At 39.2% G+C, this 22028-nt stretch overlaps 1 protein-coding gene across 1 annotated transcript in view; it reads left to right on the top strand.

Moving 5' to 3' along the window:
• Nucleotides 1–22028, top strand: part of kif26ba (kinesin family member 26Ba) — a 97901-nt gene that overhangs the window by 43837 nt on the left and 32036 nt on the right. Inside the window, exons 4-5 of the mRNA XM_011492476.4 lie at nucleotides 2202–2374; nucleotides 8470–8677. Coding sequence (XP_011490778.1) covers nucleotides 2202–2374; nucleotides 8470–8677 — 381 coding nt within the window. The remainder of the gene's footprint in view (nucleotides 1–2201; nucleotides 2375–8469; nucleotides 8678–22028) is intronic.

Below are 22028 nucleotides of genomic sequence, written 5' to 3'. Positions count from 1 at the left end.
CTGCCATTGCCAACTTGTTATTCCTCCTTCCTGATATTTCTGAATTTGGCCCGAGGCACTACTCTGATTAATTATACTTTTACTAAAAAACTCTGCCTGGTTTCAGTCATCGACCTTACTCAGAGAATTGCGTCAGCTCTATTTCTGCAGGTCCACCTTTTATTAGAACTAGCTTGAAGATGCATTTGCAAACATTGTGAAATCTTCTCATGGATTTCCTTCTTTTGTTAATTTTTTTTAATTGCCTTTACCCATTTGAACATACATGTAAATATCCTGCACTCATCCACGCATTTAAATCGACAAACAAAAGGCATGATCAACTTTTGTAGAGCCACTACTTACATGCAACTCAAGTACTTTTTTTATTTGTCAGGTTTTATGAGCGACATGGTAAAAAGGCACAGAATTTTCTCTAGCTTTGCAGTTTCATTATTCCATCACTGTTCCTTTAATAATGCAGAGGAAGTAAACCGGGTTTGAGAACGCGAACAGGGTGTGAATGCACAAAGGAGTGTGGTGTATAAACTATAGAGGCATCTCATTTACAGTAGGTAATTTATCAAGGCACTAGACGGCCTGCTCGGACCCCAGAGCCATCAGTAGTAAATATGCATGGACCAGAGGTGATTTACACACCTATGTGTGAGGCTGCAGGGAAGTGCAGACATACTGGTACATAGACATTCACAGAAATACAGAACAAACCAGGAGTATGTTAATCCTCATGAAGGATATTGTCTGCTATCAGAGCATGTGGTTATAACTGAGGTATTCTGCTCTCTGGCAGTAGATACAACATGAAGAGCTATAATCAGAAATCCATGTGTAGCTTGTTGAACAGACAGGCTCACACTTAACTGCAAGCTGCTCTGCTGGGGGCTGAAAGAGCATACATTACAAAGGCACAATTTTGCTCAGTGTGTGTGTATACATGCACAGGTTTTTGGGTGTGCTAAAACAGAAAGGCTTGTTTTGTCTCTGTGACAGTGCTACTGCCTCATTCCATACATGCCAACAGTCATATAATTGCATAAGAGTTTGCATTTATTGGAACAGGATATTGATGTTGCATTGCATCCTTTTGCTTGGTACAAAATGAGCTTTGATCTAAAATGATGGAAGAAAATCATATTCCAAGTCATTTTATGGTAATATACCACCCCTACATTATTCCATTATGGCTCTCTCCAAGGCGCCAGATAAATTCAGTCTTTGAATTACTGACTTTTTACTTTAAGAGACTTTAGTGTAATTCTTTTATACCAGCAGGTTCTGAAACAAAGAACTTAGCATCACACAGAATCCTTTCATGAAAAAAATGTTTCCTAATGAAAATTTATATTTGAGAAAACTATTTTTAAAAGATATAAGAAGGCTATTTATGCAGTTGACTGTCTAAAAATAACTTTAAGCATCTGAAAATTTGAGGTGCTCTCAGTAATCTGCTTCAGCCCTGAATGTTACCTGTATTTCAGCTCATATAAATGATTCATTCCTCTGTCATTATGGGATAAGAATCATGTATCAATCTTTGTTACATCTGTAAAGAGCGCAGAAAGTACGCCTGACCTTCAGCTGTCAGTTTCTTTATTACGTGAAGGACGTGTGGAGTTCTCTGCTCTCTGGGTTCATCATGACCAATATCATCTCTGCATTAATGTTGAAAGATTCTGGCCATAAATTACAGCAGATTGAAGAACACTCGTTAAACTTGTCTGAATACAGTACGTGCATAAAATTGAACATCAGCTGGTTTTACTGCTGTACTGACTCTCAACATGGGATGAACAGAAAGGTGCTAGAGCATAAAATTTGATATGTTTTACACTTAGGCACAGGATTAGCCATCTTTAATTTTTGTCTCTTTTTGATTTAAAAAGAAAAAAGTTTTTTACTCTGTTGTTAATGCTGAGTCCACATTCTGTTTCTGAATTTGAAGGAGACAAAAGTACCGAATGTTGTAGTTTCTCAACTGATCATGGGAGGCTGGTTTAAAGGAAAGCCATTTTTTTAAGGACTCTCATGCGAAAAAGTCAAACTTCACAACAACAAAACTAAAATGTATGCACTTTTTTAACTGTTAATTTTCATTTTATCATTGTTGAGTTTATGATTTTTTTGGGCAGATGGATGGAGCTGTAATTTTTTGCACCTTACTTTTTTAAAGATTCGTGGTTTTCTCTGTTCACCTTCAACAGATTACCTCAGAAGGCTCAAGAGAAGGACTGACTGAAGCTCCCATGAACCGCTTCAACACCCACTCTCCTGCACACACAAATTCATCATCGCGCACTAACTCCCCATCAAACACTCCAGTCGCAACTATCCCAGCACCCTCTGCCACCTCAGCTGCTGCCTCCTTCTTTGCCAGGTAAGAGAATTTTGACTTACCTCTGACTGATGTAAAGGGGTTGAAGTCCAGTCAAAACACAAGTTTCTGGCAGTCACAACAAGAATTTTGAGTCAATCATCCTGTTAATTGCACTAATAATGTTGATATTTCCAAGTCAATCCCAAACTTGAAATCGTAAACTAGCATTTTAAGTGAGATAATAATGGCGAAGTCATCACTTATCCATATCTCACTGTTTTGTTTATAGATTTTCCTTCTAGTTTAATGCATTCTACATTAACTGATCAGCAACATCAATAAGAAACTGGTTATATGGCTACATAATTGATGACAAATCGTGACAAATTCCAAATAAATGAGTACATTATTCATGGATTACACCTCTGTGTTTGTGTGCCCCAGTGGATGAAAAATTGCTGAGATGCTGGTTCTAATGAGCTGCTTTAAATCAAATCTTAAATTATCCTTTGGCTTTTAAAATAATCATTTTTAAACCTCTTCCCTTGAGCAGAAGATAATGCACCATGTCTGTAATCTATCAGTGAGTAGAAGTGGGCATCACTGGTGCAGACATTAGGTTGTTTGTCTTTCAAATGTCCCCCCAACGGGTGTTCAAGCAACCACTTTCAATGAAAAGTCTTAGTAAAACTGTTCCTACAAAATGCATGGCCATTGAACATGTGTTGAAAGTTAAACCAGGTTTAACTTTGACCAGTCAGGGACTTGGATCTGGTAGCAACGTTTGGATGGTGTCCTGTTCAATTCCAATCATTAGAAAAATAATCATGGAGGACAAATTTATAATTGTGGTTTGTGCCTGGACGGAATAAATGACACCAAGTCTTTCATATATCAGAATAGAGCTGTGAAAGAAAAAGCCTGAAGCAAGATTCTTGAGATTTGCACCAAGCCTCTTCCAGCGGTAGGGGGCGAACATGTGCTAGTAAACAGTAGAAAAATAAAAATAAAGTGCATTTAGCATGTTCTTGAACGCGCGTCACATGCTAGGTGTGTACAAAGCTTTATTCTAAAACACATACTGAGCCTTCTGTACTGGTATCTAAAACACACATTAAAAACATACACACATGTGCTTTTGGTCAATTTATGAGAGTGAATTTCATAAATGAGGGAATCTATTTAGTTTAAAGGTGTTTGCATCCTTTGTGCCACAGTCTGCTTCCAGCTCTTTGTGTGCACACATGTTATGTAAGAGTGAGCATTCAATTCAATTCAATTCAATTTTATTTTTATAGCCCAAAATCACAACAGTCAACTCGATGGGCTTCGAAGTAAAACATGAACTTAAAAGGATCACGAATACAAAGAGTTCAATAGGAAAATACTAAAATGAACTAACAAACTGACTATGCTATACTGGCATCCCTGCCCTTAGACCCCCCTTCGCGGTAAGGAAAAACTCCTAAAAAAAACGGATTCCGGAAAAAACGAAGAAACCTCAGGGGTGCCCACATGAAGGAGGGATCCTCCCCCAGGACGGACAGGCGATTTACCAGAACTCTTAGAGTAGAATTAACTTATCTAAATCTACAACTACATATATAAAAGTCCAGCAGACGAGCTTCAACCAGCCGTGGTTGTGGGGACAGTCAAAGGCGCGAGTCGAGCCGGAGACAGGAACCACAGCCAGGTGTAGGAGCGGGAGCAAAGGCGAGGTAAACGGTCAGGAACTGGAGCACGGATGGGCCAACTGGAGTCTGGAAGCACTCCCACTCCCCAGGAGGGGAGAGGAAAAGAGGGACAATACATGAACCGCACTGTACCAAACAGAGGCATGGAGAACTAAATGATGAATTATGATCAAGAATAGAGGAGAGGAAGCGTAGAAGTAGAAAAGATGTCTGCAGCTCTAGCTGTTCAATACTTTAAAATACACAAGCAGTCTGACTTTGTATGAGTCTGTTTAATTGGCAGAGAAAGCTTATACTCTTTCACAGTCTGTGTCTGTGGTTAGTTGAAGCAGCTATGCAGGGCAGGTAAATCCTATTCCTGGCTGCCTACAGGTCTTCTCTATCAAACGTGGGCTGCATGCAGACATTCTCATCACTGTCTTCCTTTCACTCAGGGTTTGCAAACAACAAAATCCCTGAGTCCACCATTTGCCCTCTCACCTAATCTTTGTCTTCATCCCATCCTCCTTATTTTCCTCTTTCGATCCCTTGTCTCGTTCTCACGTCACCCTCCATGCTGCCCCCCTATTTTCATTCACAGTAATTGCTTTCTCTTTTGCTCTTTTCTTCCACACATCACCTATTGTTCTCTCACCTTTTTCTCTACAACAATCTTTCCATTTCCATCCTGACCTTTCCTTTACCTCCCCTAATGCAGATCTGAATAATATCTTTCATTAGTACCAATCTTTCTAGGGAATGTGTCACACTAGCAGAGCAGCACTGCATCATCCCTGTGCTGCAGTGGCCCACTGGGGACCACAGTGTAGAGACTTGCCGTCATGTGTGCATTCTCTTGCTCCCTTGAGGGGGGAGGGAATTTCTATCAGTGAAGGAATTTTTTTAACAACATGCTCCAAGGATTGAATCTTTGGGGTTTTGACTGGCTGTGTGAGAGCATGTGTGGTGTTGAAGGTAGCTGAGTAAATGAGAGGGTCTTGAGTGAATCAGTGATTTGGAAAGGAGTTATTTTGAATGGAGGTGGGCAGTGAAAGTGGGGGCATGGCTACTCCATTGCTGCTCGCTTACTTTGTGCTGCCTTCATTTTTATAGTGATACCTTTTTTTTTCTAATCAGCCACCCATCCTAACAGTGGATTGATGATTCAGCAGTGGAACGGTTGCAGGAAACGTAGCATTTTAATTGCCTGATCAAAGCTTGAGTACATGTTTATGTGCTCATGCATATTACGATGGGACATAACATTAGTTTAATTTATAATTAATTCAAAGACCCGCTCCAATGAAAATGATGTTTTTAACAGTTCTTGTGGCATTTTTCTAATAGAGGACATATAAGCTTAACATTGCCTTTCTGAGTATTTCTTTATTCAAATCACTGTGAATCAGGAGCAGCTAAAAAAATGCTATTGGAAAAAGATCGTATTTGTGACGTAGGTGCTATGCTGGGCAGGCCACAAGCTCCCTGCTCCATTCCATTCCAAAGCAACCACTTGCAGACAAATACTGTAGATCTATGTACGTCTGAGCTGGCATCTGGCTCAAAACTGTACATCTGGATAGCTCTGATATTGCTTGCCATTTTTGTTGCACCGGTAATACTAAATTTGCGGTTGTAATGGGCTGCAAGCTAGCAGGAGAGTGTAAAAAGAAGAATGATAGGAAATGGGGGCAGGTTTACTCCACGCCAGCTTTGCCCACAACTCAGAGGCAAATTTCTAATGAACTACTGCTGCTCTGCCGAAACTACGACCTAGAAAACAACATATTTTTTGATCTTGGCCAAAAGTGCTATAATTATTATTAAAGACCACTGTGAACATTTTTAAAATAGATCAAAAGATGATTGGAGTGGGACTATAAGACAACTTTTAAACATATTTTTAACTATTCAGACTCAATAATACTGAAATGCACTTAATTGCTATCAAGTCAATTTTTTACATCAATATAAAGGAAACCAATGTTTATCAACACACATTGATCAGATTTGAGATGTCTGCCATTAGTTGACTTCATGTATGTGTCAATAGATAATGTCATTAAAGCCAGTCAGCTGTCCATGCTAGGACCAGCTCACTAAAGCGTAAACAATTCACACCAACATCTAACCATCACTCACTGTCCCTCCCTACTGATGGTCCACTAAACAGAAAGTAATTAAATACTGAACCAACAACCCTGTCCAAAGGAATCAGCCATAAATCAGCCGTGTGTGCATTTCACTCAGAAGTGTTTGTGATTGTGTGAGAGGAAGAAAGCATCTTGTTACCAGGTGTTTTTTTTGTGACCTGTGACACTTTTTAACAAGAGGAAGACAATTGAAGTGGTGGATGGGAGGAGAGACAGTTCTTACTGAAGGATCGATATATCTAAGGAAGGCTGGATGGATGGTGAGCTGGGTGTGTGGAAGATGGAAAAGCAGACAGAATAACAATTAAAAACACAGAAGGACGGAGGAAGGATGAAACAAAGACTAGTGGAATACGATACTGATGAAACTTCGTTGATCCCAAGCAGGGACATTCAAGCAGCTAACAACAACAAAAGCTAAATACATTGATAAAATTGTAAAATTAAAATACAGTCAAATAAGAAAAAAACAAAACTGTTCAGGTTAGCCCTTGTGCAGCAGACGGGGAGTGACTGAGGAGATATACAATCTGATAGCTATATGAACAAAGGCAGTCATTAACCTCTCAGTTCTATACTTCAGTGAGAGGATAGTTATGGGTGAGACTAAGAGATAAAATAAACCATTAAGGACAACGATACATTAAGAGTGTAGCTCATACATAGAGCTTATTGATAAATGCAAGAATGGTTCATTTTAGGGTCAAAATGGAATAAATCCACTTAACCAAGTTCCAATTGATCTTAAATTTCTTTTTTAGGAATTGTGTGTGAAAATTGTGCTTCATATTATTGCTGCTGATTTAGCTGAATTGGTCAGGGGTGCAGGCATTACAACAGGATTGTAATGCTACATGTCAACAAAGGAATCACAAACATTATTGCTTCTTATAGCAAACAACATATTTTTCTAACAATCAAATGGTTTAAAAGGTTTCCAGCGCAAAAGCCATACTCTAAAAAGCATAAGTGAATGTAAGAATAGAGCAGTGGTTAGCATCTTCTGGGAAAAAGGAAAAATTGTGAATGTTATAAAGCTAGAATCCCCAGCAGCAAAGTAACCTCACAAGAATCCATCATTGTCATGGCTTAACCTGCAACCATCAGCAGCACTGCGCCAGTTATTAGAATCTTTTTTCTTAGTGGCATTATAAACTATTTAAACTACATTTAATAGTGTAATAAGAACTACTGTGTATAAGAATAAAACAAACCCATAGAGTATTATTTTTAAAACACCTTGTATTTCTTGAACCTTGTAAACATTTGACAATAATCTTGCTTGAGTGCTGCTTCAATAAAACAAAAATACCTTTTTAAGCATCAGATCCTATTTTGTGTACATACGTTATCTTGCAGACAGTGAAAAGCTAGTTAATGGTCTGCTCATGCAGGATTGTTCCTGTTATTGTGCAGCAATACTTGGTCAAAAGCAGAAAAAGTCACACACACAGGTCTCCAGGGAGAGCCATTCAAATGGCGAAATGCTTCATCATTCCATGGGTCACTGAACCTGTGTCTGTCTGTCTTACAGCCCTTTTCCAACTGCTGTCTTTTTATTTTTTCAATGTCTCACTCTCATTTCTGCAACTGTTAATTGAAAGGCAATGGTGTGAGAATATGGCTCCTCCACACAGAGCATGGGTCCTGTTTCTCTGATTTCATTTTAGTTTTTAAGAATAATCTCAAAAATATCCAATTTCATCAGAGCAGTAACAAAAACAACTCTGTGAGGACTTGGCTAAGGGTGCTTTATTTTTACTTTATAGCTACCAGCAATTTAATTAGTTCAAGTGGTGACTTCTCAAATCCTGTAGAAGACACACAGCGACACAGAAAATCATTAGAAAATCTCCTCACACTTTGAGCTCTTACTAAATCTTTCTCTATGTTTTTCTACACAGTAGTATGAACCACCCTTACACAGACCGTGACAGAAGCAATGACACAGCAATGTGACATAATAAATAATTGCCGGGGATGTTTTATTGTTGGAAATGTCTTGCTGACTTATGGTTACCCGTTAGAAAGGAGAAAGGAGTGTGCGTTAACATTTGCCACGTGAATTTTGAGGTTTAAGAAATGGTTTGAAGAAAAGATCTTTATATAATTTGTCTCTTTACCATAATAACGTTTTTATAAAAAAAAAACAAAATACAGGTTAAAGGGAGTAAATATATCAAATAGGAGAAAAACTCAAGTTAGAATCAACACAGAAAATAGGAGGAGAATATAGACCCATGGATACTACATAAACACGTTAGAAGCAATAGTTTTATTTTGGTAATTACTCTCCTATTTAGTTTTTCTTTTGCCTCTTTCCCCTCAGAGCTGCTCAGAAATTGAGCTTAGCATCAAAAAAGAAGAAGCAGAAGACGGCTGCAGTCATAGCTCCAGTGACAGCATCTCCCCCACCATGTGACCCTCCGCTGTTCCCCACAAATTTCAGCTCTGCTTTGCTGCTGGCCCCTCCCCCAGCTCCACCATGCCTTCTGCGAGCGGCCAACAAAATCAAGGACACACCTGGACTTGGAAAGGTAACACTAACTTTTTTTGGGCAACATTTATGCATTAAAAAAAATAGGAAAGGTCCAGTCAAAACTTTGAAATCTTTTGATCCATTGTCATAGCGTTCCCAGTGGGTTTTTAGTTAAGATTTTACCATTTTTACCAGAAAATTTAAAAAAAGGACATGGTTTCTGCAGAGTGGCAGGAGTTCATTAGAAATCCGCCTTGGAGTTGTGGGCAGGACTGTTGACGTAGAGTAAGCCTGCCTTCATTTCTCATTAGCCCCTTGTTTACACTCTCCCACCAACTTACAAACCTTTAAAAACTCCAATCTAATATTAACAAAATGGTGTAAATGGTGTAAAAACGATGAAACAAAATGGAAAGCATTATCAGAAATATCCAGCCGCGCAGTTTTGATCCAGCTCGGATGAGGAAAACAAAGATGTTCATGGATCTATTTGATTGCAAGTGGAATGGAGTGGAGCAGGGCGCTTGCAGCCTGCCGATTATAGATTTTAGGCAATGAGCTTTTCCAGTGGCATTTTTTGTCTGCTCCTGATTCACAATGTTTTGCATTAAAAATACATCAGAAATGCAGTTTTAATCTTAATTGTCTTTGTATATGTCCTCCATCATGCAAAACATGCTACACCAACCTGTTAAAAACACCAACATAACACAATTTGCATTCATTCAATATCGTTTTAATCAGAAAAAACAAACATGATGGAAAACTTTTTACTCCAACACACAATGTATGTAGTCTAGTAATGTGTACAGTAAAGAAAATGCAGTTTTGTTTCTGTCTGGCATAATTCAAACAAACAAACAAAAAATGCCATGGAGATCATGTAAAGCAATGAGTGTTCACAATAAAAAATTTAGGCTTAAACTGAATTTAATTAGATGATGTTATCATTTAAACACCACATTTGCAAGAAATAGGGAGTGGATATTACACTAACCCTAATCAAATTTTTCAACTGGTAGATACTACTGTGACTTTATAACTTAAGTTTTTGCCTTTGGGTAACATAAGTAATAGTACAAAGTCACAGAACACATGGTTCTGTGACTTTTTTTTAAGGAAAAACCTTTTATCAGTGTAGTTAGAGTGTTTCACCAACAAGCAAAAATACTTGTGGATTTAAACGTCACTGTTTAACCAAAAATCTCACAATATTTAGAGCAAATTTTTTAAGGACGCTGAAGAATTGTAAAAGTAGCAAACATCTTTGAAAGGCACAAGCTGAAACTTTCTCCAGCCTTTGAGCCTTTTCAACGCAACATTACTCAGCATTGTGGGTACAAAACAAAGGAACAGTTTATGCCGGATGTACAAAGAAACCCACTAAACAAAACCTTTTTTGAAAGAAGAAAATGCTCAAAGGTTCCAGAACAGATTTAAAAGATTGAAAGCTGATTGGTCTTTGGTGTGTACTGACCATGAGGTTTGCAGACAGTTTTACCTTTTTATTGAAACTTTACCAGATGGTAGCACGATGTCTGTTACTCTGACAAAGTCTATTAAAGAAATAGGTTTACTCTGAATTGATGTATTTTGAACTTTTTTCATAAAATTTTGGTTTAAAGAAGCAGATCTCTCAGCTTAAATGTGTCAAACATATTTCTGACTATTTGGAGGACTATAAAAACTTGATCAATAGAGAGTATACCGGACAGAAAGGTCGAGCATTTCATTTTTAGAGCACAATCAGTTACCGAACCATGGAAATACATAATGCAATGTCTCTGAAATGTTGGTAAGTGGAATGTTTTCATTTGGAAGAACAAACTTCATGTTTGTGGAATGGAAACAGGGTTCTGATCTACACTAGGGATTCTATTTAAAAACACTCAGTATTTATTTTAGTAGTAAAACTGTGTTGTCTGAAAAACCTAGAGTTCTTTTATTTTTTCAATCTAAGGTTCATAGCTGGCAGGGAATTTATTCTAGGGGGCATTATACACATGTTTGTGTGTCTTGTTCATTTTGACAAAAACATAAGAGCCACCTTTCCTCATGTAACATTCATTTTGGTGCCACTGTTTAAAGTGATTTGGTCTTTAGGATGAACATCAGTAAATACCTCAGAGTGCTGGAATGTGCTGAAATATCAAGCTGCTGTAATATATCATGACCTTCACCAGTTTATCTAAGCAGGTCCATTGGCTTGTGTGTGTTGGGATGCCTGTCTCCCCTGCTGTACCAAGCCAAAATGTAACTTAATGGTAACCACGGTAACACATCTCAGGCTGACAAAAGTCATCTGTCAATGTTGCTGGCGGCTGCTGAAGCACACACACTGGTGTGCATTGGGGAAGCAGCACGGCCTGATCACACCTTCCTCTCAAGTGTGTGCAATATTGATCGTCCATGTAATTAGTTTTTATTGTCCCCTCCCCCTCCAATTGAGTGACAGACTCGCTGACTGACTGTGTGGGTGGGTGTCCTAAATGCTAGGAAAAAATAGGTACGATGGAGAAAGAAGACAGATTCCTAGCAAGTGTACTGCCACACACACAGAATTGTGCCCTCATGCATGTGCACGAGTGTATTCTACATATCATGTTATGTGTCCCATTATACAAGTATTTGGCTACATGGTCACTCTTGCATTCAATCATCATGAATGAGACAGCTAAATCACCCTGAATACCAGACCAGACAGGAAGCTATTTTTTTATGGATTTAGCTCATTTGTAATGAAATGTAGTAAAACCTTTTGTTGTGAAATTAATCCTAGATGAATTCAACAGTAAATAATAAACGTTTAAAAGGTCATTCCAATAGCATTCAGAATAACATGTGTTGGGATGATTATGACAATAACAAAATCACCGCCATCATCAATATTGATATTATAGAAGCTCCAAATGCCTAAAACACCCATCGTAATATATTAATCTAGAGAGGCTGTGGTTCAGTAGGTTAAGCTAGTGATTTACAAGTAATTGGCCGGAGGTTTAAATCCCAGACTTAATAGCCATTGAGTCTTTAGGCAAGATATCAAACCCCACATTGCCCTCAATTGAAAAAAAACGTGTAAATTACTTGGGATTAAAGTGTTCACTAAATGTAAACATGATTTAGAAAACATCTCTATTATAAAGTCAATCTCACATTTTTGTAAATGTATAGAACTTTAGTCGATACCACGTCAGGATCAATTATATTGAACAATATTAATGTGCAACCCAAAAAAAATAGCATTTCTGCAACATTAGACTTTATTATTTTGTTCCCACAACATTGTTTAATATTTTTTAAACACATTTTTACATTCACATAACCTGAAAAACATTTATTTTCTTCTGAAAACCATTTCTGCCTTTAAATGTATATGTACACACAGCCTGAAACTTTATCTTGTTCAAAGGTTTTCCTATTTAATCTTTGTTTACATGCAATAATATCATGCATCACATGTTTCTTTCATGTTTCTATCACTTTGTCCCTTCTTTGAGTGTCTGTCTCGGCATTTCCATATGGAGATGACAGATGTCCTTTCAGTTGTCATGGAGACAGATTCAAGCTTGTATTTACTCGCATACAGAGAAGCTCCATATTATTGTGAAACACATCATAAGACAAGTACACTGCATTTCTCCTCCTTTCCTGCAATCTGTCTCCACACGTTTTTATTCTTGCTGCCATTTTCTCCAGTAAAGAAACTAGAACAGTAGAATGACCAGACATGATTCCACAGTAAAAATGTGCAGAAAAACAATGGAAAATACCTCTAAGGTACAGTTGACAACAAAAACTGTTGACATTGTTTTGGCCACACTTATGTTTGCTGTTTTGCCCCAGGTTCAGTGGTCACAGCAACCTTACAGTCTCCTGGTTTATTGGGTTACGTCTCACAAATACATCCAGTGGAGCTTCACCTTTTAAGACCCACTCCAATGAAAATTGTGTTTTGTTATTTCTAACATGTTCTTATGGCATTTGTCCCATGATGGAGGACATATGTAATGAAAATTTAAGGAAAAATTGCATTTCTGAGTATTTCTTTTGTCAAATTGTTGTGAATCAAGAGCAGATGAAAAAATGTCATTTGAGAAAGTTTGTAGCTGTGACGCAGAACCTGCAACGGCAAGCCACAACCTCACTGCACCGCTCCATTCTGATGCATCTACTTTCAGACAAATAGATCCTTTTATGTCTTTGTTTCCTCATCTGAGTTGGCATCTGGCTCAAAACCGTGCAGCTGGATAGTTGTTTGCCATTTTTGTTGCACCAGTACTGTTGGGTTAGGGCTGTAAGTTAGCGGGAGAGTGTTTAACAGATGGATGATGGCAAATGGGGGCGTGCTTACTTCATGCCAACAGATCTGCCCTCAACTCAGAGGTAAATTTCTAACTCACCCCTTCCACTCTGCAGAAAATATGTACCCAGAAAATGACAGTTTTTTTTTATTTTGGCTTAATACTGCATAATCATAATTGAAAGACCACTGGGAACTATTTTAAAATAGATCAAAAGATGATCGGAGTGAGACTTTAAATGAACACTTTTACATGTGGAACATCCTTCTGTTGTGAAACTGACCTCAACTTGCGTCATACATTGTGGAGACATATCCACAGTAAAAATACCACCTACGGTGGTGGTCTGTTGCCTTCTTAGGTGGAATTTGCATGCACACACACACACCTAAACACGCTGACACACACACACACACACACCCACACACACACACACACACACCAACACGCTGACACACACACACACACACACACACACGATTGCTTGCATCCTCAAATTCATAGGATTACCATGTGGAAGGAAATCTGTCAAGGAAGCCTCAAAGCCCCCTGTGAAAGTGTGCATAATACATCCTGCTGGATACACAGGCATTGCCTGTGAATGTGATGGGGGTTAATGTTTTCCCTGATGTTAATATGGTAGAAACAGATTGAGACATTACATTTAAGGAGGAAATCAACCTGTATAGGTCAGAAATGCAGCTATTGTGCTTGCTTGCATGTGTGTGCTGCCAGAGGAGGAGCGGGAGAGCTCAGCCCGCTCACAATGCTGAATCCATCTTTGCTTCTGTCACAGTGGTGTTTGTATCTGAAAAGGCCCTCCATTACTTCTAACCGCAGCTCTTCTCTACATATTGTCAATAAACTCCGTCTCACTTTAATCAAATCAGCCAGCTGGGAGTCTTCTATTCAAACCTCAGACTGCAGGGGAGGAGATGTGAATCAGTGTAGAAAATTAAACAACGATGTATTACCGCTTAGGAAGCTTCTTTGGAGATACACAGATATGCAGCAAGGGACTCCAAAAGCAATGGTGTTATTACTTTTAAATTAAACTAAAGTGGTTAAAACTTACAGGAAACAAAGCTGTCCTTTCACAAGAAAACCCATGGACTGCAGACGAACTGAGAAAGAGAGTCACTACACAGATTTACAATTTCAAATGTGATCTAGACCACCTATCATTTTATCAGGTGATGTGTAGAGGTATCTGCAATCTTAGCTTCCAGCTTTTCTTTTAGCCCTGCCCGACCTTAGGGCTTAGGCCTACACATTCTTCTTTAAGTTGTCAGTTTGTTTGGATTTTCGTGTCTGATTCACATCTCTACTGAAGAGCAATAATACGCAGTCCAAGAGGAGGAGCCCTCTGTTAGCTTCCTGTCATCTCCTTTTCCCTCTGCAAGTAATCTCTCTCATCTAGAGGATGCATACGTCTTATCTTTCCTTCATTCTTATTCATCTCCACCTTAACTGTTCTTCTCCACGTTTGACTGACAGTAAATAACTGCAGGAGCTCTTTTTCTGTCTTTTATCTCAGAAACCTGCAAACCTGCACAATCACGAGTTGCGTCTTGACCTTGGGGGGAGGGGGGATGACACTATGACAGCTAATCAATTTTTAATAGTAGCTATGATTCCTCTCAGGCTGTGTGTGTTTGCGTGCACAGGCGTTCGTGTGTCTTTATGTCCACCAGAGTGTATTTGTATTTAAATGGATGAGTGAGTCTGTTATTGCAATTCAGTAAAGCAGCCACTTCGTTCCACCTCATCACTGAAATATTAATGCTTTGAGCATCAACCACTGCGCATTACCAACAAACACACCTGCACACACATGTAAAAGTCCATGTTTGATTATTTCTAAATAGAAACCCTGCTTTTTACCAAGATAAACCATTGGACAAAGAGCTTATTTAAATAATTGGTTTGTAACAGACCTTTTTTATGAATAGGCAACAATGTAGTGTACAAAAGTGCACAACACAACTTCTCTTGCCTTTTGCATCATGTTCATAATTACACGCTACCTGTAGTCACTGTATATCATTATATCCATATAAATACACATATAGATATATTCACTGTTGGAGCAATGTGGAGGTTGGTGCCACTTCATTGCATGATCAAACATAATTCTCATCCACAATATTGACTGTGTCCAATGGTTGAACTTTCAAGTCACATGTTAAATCAAATGTGTGCCTCTGCAGTCTTTGGGAACCAATTAGATTCAGGTCTTAGTCTATTATTGATTTTACAGCCAATAGCAATGAAGCATCGCCATGAGGCACTATTGAACAGACTTCTTCAAGGCTTGGTTGGATAATACCATTTGGCTAAATTCCTTTCCTAAATTGGCTCGAAGACTTAGCTGAGCGTAGCGTGTGATGGAGAAGAATGAGAGGATCCGTTTTAACCATGTCACCAGACATCTCTTAAAAAAATTCTTAGGAATTTGTTTAAGGCAGGGGTGTCAAACTCATTTTCACAGAGGGCCACATCAGCATAGTGGTTTTCCTCAAAGGGCCAGATATAAATTATACATGTAACTGAATGACATGGTAACATGTAATGAAAAATAAATGTAACTACTCCTTAATGTTAAATAACATTATTTATTTCTTATAACTTTTTGATTCTGTCAGGTTAGGTTATATGGACAGTGTTTAAGTTGGATTGTATATATGTTTCAATTCTGATTCCCCCTAAATGTGAATAAATACAAACCAATTTTTATTTTCTATTTATAAAAAATTAAAAACGTTTATGCTCTTGCGGGCCACATACAATGACATGGCGGGCCACATTTGACACATGTGGTTTAAGGGTTTGTTTTATGCTATGATCACATATTCTATGATACAGTATAATGTATTCCATAAATGATATATTAAATGGAATTTACTATGATGGAATATCCTCACTGTACATGCACAGCGTTTTCTTTTACACAAACATATCTCAAACTAAATAGGTACCATATCCATTGTGTTTGGAAAATACATTTTCTTTCAGTTGTGCTTCTCCTCAGCTCACATCTGTATTCACCGCAGCATGACTTGAGAGGAAAGTGGAGAGAAAATAGGCAAAGCCTGCGATTCACCTTATTTGCTGAGAGGAAATGGGGGAAAGTGAGTTGAAGGGAAGGAGATGAGGCAAAGACTGAAGGAATAAGAGTGGGTGGGCAGCAGTTTTAAGTAATACAATTTTTCTCAGAATGATGAAGGAAGGTCTATTCTGGATGTGTCATGAAACTGTAGGGACACAGAGGCAGCAGAATGGAGAAGGGAAAGGGAGAAATGAGAACGCTGACAGGATATTAAATGGTGAGCAAAGTGTGCAAGCACTAAGAGAGTTGAGTTATTATTGACCTGTCTCTCCATCTCTCTAATCTGAAATAAATATCCCATCATCTTCCTCTTCCATCTTTTTTCTCTAAATAGAATAAAGAGTCCATTAGCTTTGTGTTCCTTTTTTAGATGTACTATTGGCGGTGGTACTTCTCCACATGTATTGATTGGAACCATGTTGTAAATCCTCAGAGAGGAATGAGGGAGTGGACTTAATCAAAAAAATAAATGTTCTGGGGCCTCATTTATAAACGTTGCGTACGCACAAAAGAAGGCGTACGCCACTCTCTACGCAATAGTTGAGATTTATAAAAAGCAAACTTGACGGGAAAATGTGCGGTCCTTCACGCAAGCTCTGACCCAGGCGTACGCACAAAAACGGGTGAAATGAGAAACGGCGACACCGTCGGCAGATGGAAGAAACACGTGAAAGTGAAAATGACAATACTGCCTCTCAGAAATAACATGAAGACTTCACAAAGCAAGTCTTACAATTAACAGCCTACACGAACACCCGTTTGATTGATCAGCAGTGAAACAAACAAAACAAAAAAACGAAAATTACAACAGAAATTCAAATGAACACTTATTTGGAAAAAGAAAAGTGAAATATGTTCTGCAATATTGGCATGTTGTGCAATTCATCCTCATAAATAATATAGTTAACAGAACGAAATAATGTACAAAACTGATATTCTCGTTAATGTGTCCGTCTGGCGGAGCGGATAGGTGCGGGCGTGCGGACGGACGGACGGACGTACTAATTGTTCACTGGGGAAAGTTGTTTTCATATTAAACAATTTCTTCATAAGCTATGGTATCCATGCATATGCCTTTGGTTTGTTTTATTTTTGATAAAACAATGTATGGCGTATGTTTCAACCATTCAGAAAGCAACAAGAAATTACATTTGTGCTGAACAATTTCCCATTTCCACGTCGATTATTACCGACATCTGTAGCTTGTCAGATGTAATTAAATGGAGGGAAATAAAATGCCCCATCACAATGCGTAATGACGCACAAAGGTTGATCTTGCGCTCTTAGAAGATGTGGCAAATGGAAGAATTCGGAGTGAACGCATCTTTAGACAGCAAGAAGACGTGCTGGCAAATGAGGACGAGTGGCTTATGAGCCGGTTCCGACTTCCTCGAGCCGTCCTCTTGGACCTCTGCGGGCTTTTGGGCCCGGCGTTACAGAGGAGCACTCGGAGGAACCACGCGTGTCACCCGGTGCATCTGGCGCTCTGCCTGGTCCCCCGGCGCATGCATCTGGCGCTCCGGTGTCCCCCCCCCCCCGATGGAGCGCTGACAACCTCGAATGGTTGTGAGGCTGCAGCATTTACGGCGTCTGCCACCGTTTGCCGCTCACGTGCCTTTTTGGCATTAGTATGCCCACACTTTGCCCTCCAAACAACACTTTTCTCCTCTTTTCCACCTCGCCAACGATAACTTCTACCTCACATTGAGTGAAGTTACGTTTTTTTGATTTCCTCTCGGTGTTTGCCATGGTTCCGCAATCAATGATTATTCATTTATGGGCGTTTCACTGACTATTTATGGACAAATATGGGCGTGTCATAAAGCCGCAAAAAGCTGCGCTGCATTTAGTATCGGTTGTGATTTATTAAGGGAAAGCTGCGTAGGATGTGCGTGCGCACGGTTTTATAAATCCGAATATTTCTTTGCGTACGCACGTCCTATGTTTCATCCGTACGCCATTTCTGACGCAAATCCTACGCAAAGTTTTATAAATGAGGCCCCTGATCTGGGGATTGTCTCAACCATTCAGAAAGCAACAAGAAACAAGAAATTACATTTGCGCAGATCAATTTCCCATTTCCACGTCGATTATTACCGACATCTGTAGCTTGTCAGATGTAATTAAATGGATGGAAATAAAATGCCCCATCACAATGCGTAATGACGCACAATGGCTGATCTTGCGCTCTTAGAAGATGTGGCAAATGGAAGAATTCGGAGTGAACGCATCTTTAGACAGCAAGAAAACTTGCTGGCAAACGAGGATGAGTGGCTTATGAGCCGGTTCCGACTTCGTCGAGCCGTCCTGTTGGACCTCTGCGGGCTTTTGGGGGTGTGTCACCTGGTGCATCTGGCGCGTCGTGTCCCCCTCCGCCTCAGTCACCACTCGACTAAGGGATTCCCCAATTCTTGCCGCTAGTCTCTCATCAAGAGGGGTCAGCTCCGGTGTCGTCGTCGTCGCCCCCCCCCCCAATCCCGTGGCAAAAACACTCTGGCGATGCAGCGCCAGAGGTTTTTTTGCCTCGACTTTGATGTCCGACCATTTCTCTTTTTATTTCGGCCACGGTCCGAGGTTGTGAGGCTACAGCATTTAAGGCGTCTGCCACCGTCTGCCACTCACGTGGCTTTTAGGCATTAGTAATGCCCACACTGTGCTCCAAACAACACTTTTCTCCTCTTTTCCACCTCGCCAACGATAACTTCTACTTCACATTGAGTGAAGTTACGTTTTTTTGATTTCCTCTCGGTGTTTGCCATGATTTAGCAATCAATGAATATTCATTTGTGGGCGTTTCACGGACTATTTATGGGCAACTATGGGCGTGTCATACAGCCGCAAAAGCTGCGCTGCATTTAGAATTGGTTGTGATTTATTAAGGGAAAGCTGCGTAGGATGTGCGTGCGCACGGTTTTATAAATCCGAATATTTCTGTGCGTACGCACGTCCTATGTTTTATCCGTACGCCACTTCTGACGCAAATCCTACGCAAAGTTTTATAAATGAGGCCCCTGGTCTCAGGCTCAAGATCTTTAGCTTGTAAGATCAAAAATGTTGTTTTTAAGTTCTTGAAAAAAAAAGATAAAACCAGAGCCCTGATCTGCATATTTCATAAATGTGATTACACATACAAAAAAGGAACTTTTAAATTACATGAATAATAAAAAAAAAAAAACTTTGTTTAAAGGTTAGAAGGATCATTTTAATTCCATAATATTTACAAAAGTATTGTTTTTTCTTCATTACGTCCTTTCTCTTCATTTATTTAAATGAATACATTTAGACTTTAGTAAATGCATAAATGTTTTATGGCATTTTCTTTTCACTTCTTGACCTTTCATTGACTTTACCTATTGATGAATGACGGTAGTCACACATGCATTTTACGTTTGGTGTATCTCACTTTATCTTAGTTAATCTACAAACACGAAAAAGCTTCTAAGAGAATGTGTGAGGTCTCACAATTATTTAGAAACTGATATCTCTTTTATGTACTGGGTGTTTAAAATGGGTGGTCAAATGGTCAAATGTGGATTTGTGTGTAGAAGTTTGAGAATTTGAAGCATGTCATTTGCCCTTTGACTTTTCATATGAGTTTTTGCAGCCAATTTCTATTTCAAATAACAATGTCATTTAACACAGTTTTTGATCATTTCTTTTTTTTATTACATAATATTTCTAGTCACTTTTCACCCTGCTCCAAAACCATGAAGACTGCTATAGCCAATTATTAATGCAAAAAGAAAAAGAAAAGTTTGTTATATTTTTTCCTTTGCCTAATTAACTGCTTGCTCAAACAGTCGATAGAGCACATATAGAAAACACATTATTGATTACCCCCAAAGTCAAAAAGCAACAGAAAAAACACTTTTTTAAATTGATTTTGACTTGGTTGAGTTGTTAAAGGGTGAAGTTGTTATAATATTCCAATGGACATTAAGCCCAGTAGCTTGGGGAATATTTTGGTAAATTTATTGATTGGACTTTGTGTAAATAGAATAAATGAGCGACCTTGGTTGCCTTTCAGGCAGATTACTCAGCAGTGTTTTACTTGGGCGGTTCAGTTAATCAACTCACCTGTTCAGCGTCCTATGTAAGTCCAGGTGTGCAGTAGAGGGCTGCATTGGGATTGGGTCCCGCCGGGTCCCGCGGGACCCAACCCAAATCTCGCGGGATTGGGCGGTTTGAATTGTGCTGCGAACGGGACTGCGGCAAAAAAAAAAACCCGCGGGATCAGTGTTGCCATGAATATCTCATGAATATATATTAGCGGACTACGTTAGGCTCTGCGGCTGTTGGATTCTTATGTACTGAAGCTCCGTGAACGCACCAGGTAGAGACGCCCAATGGCCTCTGTCATCTAACCTGTTGTTGGGGGTGTGCAACGCCCCGCCCCGCCTCTTACTAAGAGCGCGCTTCAGGCCGTCTGTCTGCACGCGCACACACGCACACTTTTAACCGAACAGGATTTGGGAAAATATATTTAATATTTAAGTTGCACATTACACAAAAGAGGAATGCATGAAAAGATGAGGCTGGAGGAGGGACATGAATCTCTTTAATAATATCAATACAAATACGTGTTTTTTTCCTGCGGGACGGGAGACGATACAAAATCAATGCATCTCTATTACTGTGCGGGACTAAATTCTATGAGTTTTGCGGGTGCGGGCGGGATTGGTCAGAAATTCAGCGGGCGGGAGCGGGATGAAGAAAATAGTCCCGCGCAGGGCCCTAGTGTGCAGTTGTTCAATCTCTTTCTTTACCGGAAGCGCTGCGTTCGTCGCCCCAACCTCCTCCCTGGCTTCCACCTGTGAGCTCCGTTAGGGGTAGTTATTACCCAAACGTTTTATGGAAATCTTATCTCATGGAATTGTACGGAGCCTTATGCCAAAGGAAAAGAATGTGAATGCCAACTTAAAGAATGTGATGCCTTAAAGCACATTTGTCAGACTCAAGGCCCGGGGGCCAAATGTGGCCCGCCATGTCATTTTTTGTGGCCCGCGAGAGCATAAAAGTTTTTAATTTCTTAAAATACAATGTTTCTTTAGTTGATTACATATTATTCATGTGTAGCTCCTGCAGGTCTTATGTCTGTATGCAGAGAAATTGTTGTCATCAAACCACTAGTTGGATGCAAGGCTGTGTGCAGGCTTTTTTGTAAAATGTTACACGTGTAATGCATGTTCTTTCTAGCTCAGTTTTATGTTGTTTTTCTTTATTCAGTGTGATCCTTCATTAATGGAGTTATGTTGGTTTTAATAAGCGGACAAAATTTAAAAGGATTTATGCTAGAGTAACAAGCCAACATGTTTTCTATGCAACTGTAATTTTCACTTTAAAAAGTTATAATAAATAAGTAATTAGTTTTTTAACATTAAGAAGTAGTTACATTTATTTTTCATTACATTTACTTACATGTATAAGTTAAATCTGGCCCTTTGAGGACAGCCACTATGCTGATGTGGCCCTTGGTGAAAATGAGTTTGACACCCCTGCCTTAAAGAATGTGAAAATACACACTTTTTACTGCATGAGTTGTCTGACTGAAATAGAATAACACAACCAATCACTTTTGAAGACATTTATAATCAACTTTCCCAGCAAGTCCTTACCAAGACGTAGATAATTAGTCTTGGATTTAAGATTTTCTCTTAATTTTAGCACGCTATTAGACAAGAAAATGGAAGCAAATCAGGTGCAATACATCTCTTCCTTCATCTGAGAGTTGCAAAAGTGTTCTTATAGAAACTATTCTTTGTATCAACCAAATCTTTTTCTTAGTCTCACCTGATCAAAGGTCATCCAACCAGAATGCACTTGTTGTTACATAAAATTAAGGGGGTAAAGCTGTGGCTTCACCTTAAATTTCCTTCAGTGAGGTCAAAACTAATGATGCATTCATGCAGATTCTTCCAAGCTGTAATACCTGCTCAATGTTCACATTTCTTTTTCTGCTACTCCATTATCCTCACTTTTGATTGCCTTTTCCACGC

The sequence above is a fragment of the Oryzias latipes genome, chromosome 3, assembly GCF_053564925.1.
Source record: "Oryzias latipes strain Hd-rR chromosome 3, Olatipes_Hd-rR_3.1".
In the NCBI taxonomy this organism is placed as follows: domain Eukaryota; kingdom Metazoa; phylum Chordata; class Actinopteri; order Beloniformes; family Adrianichthyidae; genus Oryzias; species Oryzias latipes.
This window is presented reverse-complemented; position numbering and strand designations above follow the sequence as displayed.